The 9,995-nt window shown below is 32.9% G+C and overlaps 2 protein-coding genes across 3 annotated transcripts in view; one reads left to right on the forward strand and one right to left on the reverse strand.

The window, feature by feature from the left end:
• LOC119638637 (cyclin-dependent kinase 4) overlaps nucleotides 1–3,828 on the forward strand; it is a 15,576-nt gene extending 11,748 nt beyond the window's left edge. Inside the window, exons 3-7 of one of the 2 annotated variants that reach the window (XM_038035535.1) lie at nucleotides 2,775–2,910; nucleotides 2,982–3,313; nucleotides 3,390–3,525; nucleotides 3,597–3,689; nucleotides 3,754–3,791. In XM_038035535.1, coding sequence (XP_037891463.1) covers nucleotides 2,775–2,910; nucleotides 2,982–3,313; nucleotides 3,390–3,525; nucleotides 3,597–3,680 — 688 coding nt within the window. In that variant the 3' untranslated portion in view covers nucleotides 3,681–3,689; nucleotides 3,754–3,791. Of the gene's footprint in view, nucleotides 1–2,774; nucleotides 2,911–2,981; nucleotides 3,314–3,389; nucleotides 3,526–3,596 lie in introns of both variants that reach the window. The other variant, XM_038035534.1, reaches the window with a different exon arrangement.
• Nucleotides 3,829–5,308: 1,480 nt separating this feature from the next.
• LOC119638619 (dolichol kinase) lies at nucleotides 5,309–8,278 on the reverse strand. The gene is made up of 5 exons (XM_038035500.1): nucleotides 8,058–8,278; nucleotides 6,499–7,006; nucleotides 6,257–6,439; nucleotides 5,700–6,189; nucleotides 5,309–5,630 (listed from the first exon to the last, which is right to left on the reverse strand). The coding sequence occupies exons 1-5, from the start codon at nucleotides 8,180–8,182 to the stop codon at nucleotides 5,410–5,412; spliced, it is 1,527 nt and encodes a 508-aa protein (XP_037891428.1). The 5' UTR covers nucleotides 8,183–8,278; the 3' UTR covers nucleotides 5,309–5,409.
• Between the last annotated feature and the right edge of the window lie 1,717 nt (nucleotides 8,279–9,995).

Genomic DNA, 9,995 nt, shown 5'->3' on the forward strand with positions numbered 1-9,995 from the left:
TTTTTTTTTTTCCTTCTTTTTATGAACACAGTCTGTCTGCTGGTACTATTGAATGCTTTATTATATTGTGTTCTCTAGCATTTTTATAATGTATTGCGCGATTACAAATCCAATATAGAAGACGGCCACATCGGCGCCGCACTAGCTGATAAGTCACGCTGCTGCTGCTCTTCATTTTTTACTCCTCGCCATCATATTAAGAGACAATAGCGCAACATTCACTTTAACGGTGTCTGTTATTTTAAAAATGTTTTTCTAGTTTCACTTAAGCTCTGTAAACGATCAAAAGACAAACTCTGAGTAATAGAGTAGACAATCACGAAATTAAACAAAAAAAAAAAAAAATTTATAATAATAATACGAAGAGCACCAGACGCGCTAGAAAAGCAAAAAAAAAAAGAAAAAAGAAAAAAAAACACGAAAAGGAAATAAAATATAAAAAGCCCCTCTAAATATGTTTGAACTGTTAAATCGTGCTGTGATGACAAACGGGGGTACGGTGTATAGTGTACACAATTTTTGTATGAGAATGCAATGTTAAAGCAAAAGAATAATGAAATGAACACTAACATGAACAAACAAAGACATTCTTTTATGTATCGTTTTAGTTAACAGTAGCAAAAGCATAAGTAAACACAACACCGCTCCGTTTGCATTTAAGGTCTATGACATTTTACCCCACTTTGAAAACGAATGGAAATAAAATTTTATACATTCGTATATATAAATGTGCTTCTTCCGTTCATCGTTTATTTGCCGTAGTGAAATGCTATGAGAATATCTATCCACTTCCACGCATATATACTGCTGATATTTACTAACATCTAAACAAACCGAAGCTACAAGTATAATAATTAATTCTCATAAAAAAATAACAAACTAAAAAATACATCGCTCATATGATCGCTATAAATCAGCTGTTTGCCTAATGTTTTCACACCTTTTAAATTTTTCAAGGGGTAAATGTGTTTTGCAGAATAAAAGTGAGTGACAGCGAGAGAGAGAGAGAGAGAGAGCAGGAGAAATTAATTGCTATAAAATTTAAAAAGCTGTGAGTAGATTGCTTTTTAACGCGAGTGAGAATATGATTTTGTTTCTCTCTGAGTTTAACAGATAAACGAGTTGTTTTGTGTTTTTTGTTTGTATAAGTGAGTAGAGTTGCTTAAGTATCTCTTAGTCATTGTTATTTCCTGAGTTCTTGTTGTAATTCCTAATATTGACGCTTGGTATGAAATGGCGCTGTTAGATCTGAAGATAATTTCTTTAAGATGGCAACACGTACGAATTTAATGTTTAAATGTAAGCTAAAAGCGTACTCTTTTGGTTTATTTCAATTTTTTACTTCTAAGATAATAAGCAATATTTAAATTAGTTTCTATACGATCAATTCACGGCAATACAACATTATTGCTATTTAAAATAGTATCCAACATTTATTACAATTTAACTTTTGCCAATTTTTGGAATAAGAGATATAAGAGATTCGCCGAAGGAAAAAGAATTCACTTTCTCAAGCCAATTCCTTATTAGAGCTATTTGTTAATACAATTGAAGGAATTGTAAGGCCTAAGCAATTAGGATGTTTTCATCTCGATTGACACTAATAATGATCAAGAGTATGAATTGTTTAAGAAGGATATGCTTGAACATTCCATCGAAACAATTGGAGACTGAGCTTATCTACTTATTACGAAACGTTGTTCCGTTGGAGAGGCATTTCAATGTATTTTCTTGTACATGACTGGTGTTTCGCGCTATTAGGCAATAAGGCTGGCAAATCGGGGATAGTTAGCTTCGACTCTTGATGCAGCAGTCTACACTTGGTAAAATAATAAAATAAAATTGGAATAATAACCAAAATATTATATGGAAATTTTCGTAAACAAGTTGTAAAAATAGTTACATGAACAATGCGTAAGCTGGAACATATAAGCTCGTGCTTTCTGTATTCACTTTTAATACCGACAACAAAAGATTATGGGGCTATCTGTCCCGTCTCTCTTTTCGTTTAATAATTTCTATTAGTGTCCGCTACGGCCGCGTAAAATTGCAATACGTAGCCAGACTTAAGAGAATCCTTTTCAGGTTTAGGGTTTTTTCATCAGCAGCACTCAAATGACACGATGTTTAATTGCTCATTGTATTTGAAACGATATTGATGCGCCGCTCGTCGTCCTTTTGGTATTAATTCATCCTCATACTTATTTCGCTTCTTATTAAATATATAAAAATCGTTGGATTTATTAGCATTTAAAGTCCTTGCAATCATTAGGTTAAGAGGTTGCATTAGTTTTCGCTACGTATCAGCACTCGTTGCATGTACTTGCTCTTTAGCAGCAAGCACTATACTTTGATACGTCTCACCATTAAATATCCTACACCACCTACACCAGTTATTCATATAACGATTTTGCAGAATGAAGCTTTATAAGGAAAATGATCGCAGAAGTTTTCCGAACCGAGCCATTGTCAAACACACAAGTGTAGCAAATTTTATCGAAATATCTCGAAAATGGCGACTTGCAGTTTGAAGGAAAAGAATATCAGACAGGCAGGCAGACAGATAAGCAAGCAGAATTACCTTCAGAATCGATCGGTATAGTTAAAAAAGAGGTCAAATCCATCTAGTTGTTGCATACTAGCGCACAAACTTAATATAATCTCGAATCAGAAGCTACGTAGGATATAATAAGAGAAGAGGGAAATTAATAATATGCGTTTTTATATGGACTGTCGTGATAGAAGCCTTATCGCTCTATTCTAATGTTTTACAGATTATTTGAAGTTTGCCAGTTTTTGGAAAGTGAAAGTCAGCTCTTGGTTCTATTGGTCTTTGAGCATTTGGAACAAGATTTGTCTGATCTCATAGAACGTTTGCCTAAAACTGGAATGCCACCAACCACTGTACAGGTGAATAATTTCCCTTTCACCTCTATATAATTATTCCCATAAATTATTGTTGTTATTTTTCGGTTTTTTAGCGTTTGGCGCGGGAACTTCTAACCGGTGTTGATTTTCTGCATTCGCATCGTATTATTCATAGAGATTTGAAACCGCAAAATCTTTTAATTTCGTCACAAGGCCATTTGAAAATAGCCGATTTCGGTTTAGCGAAAACCTATTCGGATTTTGAGATGAAATTGACGTCAGTGGTGGTTACGTTATGGTATCGCGCACCAGAAGTTCTCTTGGCTCAAACCTATAACAGTTCGGTAGATATTTGGAGTGCCGCGTGCATTATAGCGGAAATGTTCTCGCGGAAAGTTTTATTTCCAGGAACATCAGAAGCCAATCAATTGGATCGTATATTTGAGTAAGGAAGCATAAATGTTAGCGGGCACTAATCGATATTTTATGGCTTTTTTTCTCTTTTGCATTGCTTTACTTAGATTAACGGGACGTCCCACTGCCCAGCAATGGCCGAAAAGGATATCATTGTCACGTGAACATTTTCCTTTAAGGCTTGCCAAGCAACCAAAAGATCTCTGCCCTGCACTTTGTGAATATTCGAATGATCTACTGGCGGTAAGCAAAAGTTCTCATAAAAAAAAAAAATCTTCAAACGGCTTTTTAACTTTAGTATTTATTACTTACAGCAAATGCTGTCGTATGACTTGCGTTTAAGACCCACCGCATTGTCCTGCTTAGAACATGAATATTTTCAACAGGAGCCAATTTAATATTTATTTGTAAGTTTTTCTTTTTTTTTTTTTTTTTTTTTCTCATGTTATAAAAAAGTCTCTATTATTTAAGGTAAATGTTTATGTGAAAAATTTAGATGTTCGTGTGACGTGTATGTATATGTTAAGTGTAAAGTTAACCGAAACAAATTTTTTTTTTTTTTTTTTTTTTTGAAACCTAAGTACTCGCATTCGAAACAAGTTCAAAATACTACTACGTACACATATCTGCCTAGGTTTGTAAAACAAAAATGTACATTTGTACTACTGCCCTTGAAACTTGAGAGGAAAATATTAAGAATCAAATAAGAAGAAAAAAAACAAAAACAAAGAAACATAGAACATTTTTATAAAATTTTTTCTATTTAACATAAATAAATAAATAAATAAATAAATATTTTCAATTAAAATTATAATTTAAAAAAATTGTCTTTTTCAAAAAATTCGATTTTTCAAATGGTAGAAGCAGACAATGTATGTAGGGCAGGAGATGTTTGCAGCCTTTATATCACTCCTTCGGCTCAGGTGATAGAAGTTCCACGCTTTCGCAACTTAAAATTTTTAAGAAGGATTTTTTTTCTTATCCTTATTCTATCGGATAATGTCATTTGCTTCTTCTTCTAAGTAAATGTTGTATTAAGATGGGGAAAATAACAGAGAGGCTATTGTCCCTAATTGAACAAATAAACTCGGAAAGTTATTAAATTATTAAAATAATTTAAGAAGAAAAAATTAAATTAATTTTTCAATGGAAGATACCTTTTCAATCTTACTTTTCCAGAAGAAATATTGGATTACCAATAAGACTGGATTGATTGACTCAGATTGATATTTTTCGAGTATTTCAGCTCTTCTCAACACATGTACGTCTTAGGTCCAAAAGGGCTGGTGTATGCAATTATTTCTTAGATTAAGTTAAGATTCTAGACAAATTAGCCAATGGAATCTTTTGGTTTTGGAGTTGCTCAGGTGCAGCTTGAAGATGATTCTTCCATAGTAAGTCAAGATATTTTATCCCGTGCAGTTGAAGCGATTAGCTGTATCCCCGGTTCTAATGATCCGAATTGCAGCAAAAAAATGTATCTCCATATTGAAAATTGGCATCCTGTGACGAAAGCTGATATACAACACCACTCTAGCACTCTAGTTACCTTTGTAAGATAAAATTTTCATAACCAAGGGCGACAAACGATGTTTGATATTCATTCCTTTGCTTGTAGCAGAGCCATAAGCGTTTTGTCTAAACAACTCGATTTAAGTCGACTATTTGATGCAAGCGGAAGATCAGAGGAAGATGACAGGCTCTTTAACGCTAAGCGAAATGTTACTATTTACGCGGATCAACCCTGTTTATGACTACGTTTGCGCTGCGATGAGATATCTGGTTCACTTTCTACCTTGTTACTCATGATCTAATAATATTGTCCGGCAATACCGAAGAGGATGTCTTTAAAAGTGCATTAAAAAGTGTAGACTTCAAAGAACAATTTCTAGGGCCGAGAAATTCTTTCGAAACATGCTTTTCTTTTTTTTTTCTTGATTTATTTTTACATAAAATTTCTTTTCTATATTAATATATATACAAGTGCATATATTTGATAAAATATTGCAATTTTTGTTTTTTTTTTGTTTTTATAATAAATAAAAAAAATATTGAATGATTTAAAATTGCACAGTCTAAAAATGCATGTTTACGAAATGGAACGCTTTTCAATAATCACATCAATTTTCAACCTATAAAATTTACAACGCTATAGAAAATTAAAGGTAATACTAAATTATCAATTTGATCGGTATGCGCTTCAACTAAAGCACTAACGATTACGGCTACTGCGACTACAAGCCATTGTACTACACTTAAACTAATAAAAGATAAAGCATTTAGAATAAGAATTGGTATAAACGTGGCCACAATATAAGCCAAAGAACCTTCCAGGGTACGTGAACCATCTGCGAGAGAAAAAATAAAAAAAAAAAAAATGAAAGATTGAATGAAAAATTTATAATAGTCTAACTTACTCCGCCATTTAATGCGGCCATATTTCGAACCAAATATACTCGCCGCTGTATCACCAAAGCCTATAGTTAAAACGCCAGCCATTAGGGGTAAAAGTTGTATATTGAATTGAGTATTGGTAATCACACAAGGGCACGGCTTTAACCAAAGAGGTAAAGAACAGCCAATTAATAGACAAAACGGTGTTAAAGCTATTACACCCGAATCTTTTTCATCAGCAAAGCACTTAAAAGCATTTCTCAGCACTTCTCCCAACGGAGGTATGCACAATAAGCGCAAAACTTCAATTATCACCATCAAGGCTAAAGCTGCGCCGATTGCCACATATAGTAAAGTGCATTGATATAAAATTCCCGGCATATAAACGAGGACCAGCAGCACATGAAAAATTTTTCTTACTGATGTGGAGGCCATTTGGCCTCTACGTAATTGCCAAGCCACAGCACAAACTGCCGCACACGATAGCACAGCATAGAAAAGTGTAATATACAGCTGAAGGAAAGGGAACCCATCTAGTAAGAATATTATCTAAGGAAAGAGTAACGTGACAAAAGCTTACTCTCATAATATCCTTGAACATAAATTTCCAAACAATAATAATAGGTAAGGATGCATTCGCTAAGGGCAAACAAGTGGCACTTATAGCCAGTGCGCTGATTAAACCGTACACACAAAAAGCGTGACGCAACCAAGAGCAAATGGAAAGCAGCAGACATATTACGCTCAACCATAACAAGGTAGTCTGAAAGAAGTGTCCAGCATTACTTCCGAAATGTTTTCAAATTAAAATCCATTACTTACCATAACAATTAGATTTAATTTATCAAAATCCCTTGTTATCACCGTCTGTCCTTTAAATATTATATCGCATAGCTTAATAAATGTGTTAAGCAAAAACAAAATTAAGCTTTGCACCAGAATGCAGGCTTCCCCGAAAGTAAAAGTTGACGGAAAACCAAGTAATATCTTGACGTAGACTGTTTGATAGATAAATATCACTACTGTACTTAAACACCAAGCGTATGGCCAAGTTGTCAAGGCAATAAATCTAACCATGCAAGTAGTTAATGGAATTGGTATCAAAGCTAAGATTATTTTCCATGAACGATGCCAATTCTCCGTCTTCTTGTTGAGGTAGATAAAGAAACATAAGGACTCCAAAAACATTCCTACAGCTAATACAGTTAAAAGGTTATAGGTTTGAGGTAAATCACATTGCGGTTGGTGTGTTGCAAAAAGACTAGAAGAAAATGCGCTAGCGAACGCTAAAGGTATTAAAGCACTTAACCAGTAACCGGATGATGCAGATCTAAGAAAATAAGAAGATATTTATATTTATTAAAAAATGTTCGCATTTAACATATAGTTTAACATATGAGTATTTATGTATTATACGCGAATCTTATCAATTTTTTCGACCATTACCGAAATACGGCAGTATATTAGATTTATCGTTTCATTCGTAACAAATAATATAAAGAGTTTTCTTATCAGCGACGATTTAGAGCGACTATCTATTGTGATTGGTTTACGAAGCATTTCTTTATAAATGCGTATAGATTTGTTTGATATGAAGGGTATCAAGGATTCAGTTTCAATAGAATATGAATTTGTTAGTCATTAAATTTGAAATTTCTTGTTTTTCAACTATTTCACAATTAAACCAATTATTGTCATTTTACACACATGTTAACGTTAAACTTTGCCCTATCAGTTTCATATCTCTTCTCATCGCTTAAGTCAGTAAGTATGCGTTGATGAACTAGATTGCTTCTATTAACGAATTCTATTAACTTCTTTGTCCAGAATAAGAAATTAATCTGCAACATTTTATATGAGATCGTTAGGCTAGGAGTAGAAGACCAAGTATTAAAATACTTTAATTATTTCGAAGGCTTTATGTAATCGTGTACATCGATAGACTCAGTGTCAGAAAAGCAATCCTACAAGAAATGTTACTTAAAATAAGTATAACTAAGAATTTATGATTACAAAATTCCATGACTAGTTACCATTTCTATTAATCGACATTCCTTGCGGCTTATTTAAGTAATACGAAACTTCTGAATCGATATAAAACTATCTAAATATATATATGACAACATTCGCCCATCTATTTTCATATACTTCTAAGCCTCTTGAAGGTGAATACCCAAAAATTTGTAAATGAGTAAGAATTGGGTATAAAAAGCCTATCTTCAACAATTATCAAAAAGTAAGGAAAGTAGGAAGGCAAACGCATCTTCTTTTAATAATTTCACTTTTCCGGTTTAACTCTCCTATATCAAGCTCATACTAACTTTTCTAAACGAATATGATAATCCAAACTTTAACAATGTTTACACATATTCACTTCTTACCGCGTTATGAAGTTATCGCCTTTCTCGGTTTTTGAAGTTTCCAACATCTGCCGATATTTTATTTGAAAGTCTTCCTCACTGCTGGTATCTCGGCTGTAATCACTTGCTCTCATACGAAATTTCATTATCGAACAGCATTAAATTTGTAAACAAATCAGAATTTTCTTTAAAAGACAAAATTTCAAACTAATTGAATTCTACAAAATATTGCACTTGTACTAAACAGCTGCTCTAGCAATAATATGCAATTATCCGTAAGGTACTGCCAGGTAAAATTTAAACGCTTTATGTCTTGGGTAGTCAAAAACAACTCTACCCGATAGAGATATGAATGAATATAAAAAACTATATGTTTGATTGAATTCAAGTCAAATATTTGATGTCATACCATCCTAATCCTTGGTAGAGAACCATGTGCAATCGGTTCGCTTCCAAACTTGGCCTCACTGTATATAAATGCAAAAGATCTCCCTCTAGAATAAATTTCAAATTTTTGACCGATATAAGAACGGAATACACAGGTACTCTCAGGTTAGAAAGACGTGAAAGTAAACGTGAGAATATTTCTATACCCACAGAGCTCTGTAATAAATTTTTTGACAAGCTCTTTGGACCTTCTTGCCCAATTATGTCTTCTGTATCGCTTGGTGGTGATAATTTCTTCTTAAATAACATATCCCTTTCTGATGTTAATAAAGCTATTGATTTCGCAGACGACGCATATCCAGGATTAGATGATTTGACAGCCAAATTATGAATCGATTTTATTTCACACTCTTTCTAGCGGCTATGCTTTCTGTTAAGTTGGACCTATGTTTTCTGTTAAGTTGGATCGTTGTTTAAAAAAGCAACGCGGCACCAAGGATCGAATTAAGAAAGTATCTGCGACTTGTCATTTTGACTATAATACCAAGAAATATGCCTCGAATAAAATTATGGAATCCAAGTTTAGAATAACCGCAACCAGAAAACGAATAATGGCTCTTAATGATGAATCCAACCAAACTGGGCATTCGACTGTGCCAAATGTCCCAAAATTTCGTAAAAAGCACTTGTTATCGTTAAATCCAAAATTTAATTTTAAATAAATATATAACCCATCTCTCCCGCTTTGATTTGTCATTGAGAAAATCAAACTGGCCTTTGCTGTTGCTGTATATTAATTTATATAATTTATATTTAAATATAAATAAAATAAATAGCTTTATTATACATTTAAAATACTTTATTAATATAAATATATATATATATATATATAAAAGAAATTGTTATTCTTTTTAATGGTTTCCTGATAGTGTTTTGGAAAATATGCCAACTAAACTAATTTTACAAGTTAGCCTAAAATTAGACCGCCATAATTTTTAAACAAAGCCCTCGCTAATTCCTTGTTGCTTGTAATAAATAAAATAATAGTCAAAAAATGGCAGCTCTGTTAAATGGTTAAATGCCCAACATAAATGGTAAGGCCATTCAGTCTTTTGAGGGACTTTTGCCGACGGCAATTTGCATTTTGCAATGAATATGTTTAACAGATTTCATGAGTTACAAAGCTCTTTTAACAGATTTCGTTAGTTATAAAGCTGGTGGTTTTGCAAATTAAACGATCTGGTAATTTAAGTTGTTAGTGCGACTCTATGCTTTGCTTTTCAATGTAATTTGAAGAACAATTTTCGAAATAAAATTATAAAATTGCATTTGTGGCTGAAAGGCGAAAAATTGAAACGATTTTAATAGGAATAAAAACTACGAACGAAAAAAACGATTTTAATACAAAAAAAACTAAATTGCCCAAAAACACGAGAAAAAAAATCTTTCATAGTCATTTGGTTTGGTGGCGCTTGGAATAAACCATGGTAGGAGTTGTGCATATCGCTCATTGCAATTGGATATTAAATAAAAAGGGACAAAATCAAAATGTACCATCGATAGAAGAAATAC

The sequence above is a fragment of the Glossina fuscipes genome, unplaced genomic scaffold, assembly GCF_014805625.2.
Source record: "Glossina fuscipes isolate IAEA_lab_2018 unplaced genomic scaffold, Yale_Gfus_2 91, whole genome shotgun sequence".
Classification (NCBI taxonomy): Eukaryota; Metazoa; Arthropoda; class Insecta; order Diptera; family Glossinidae; genus Glossina; species Glossina fuscipes.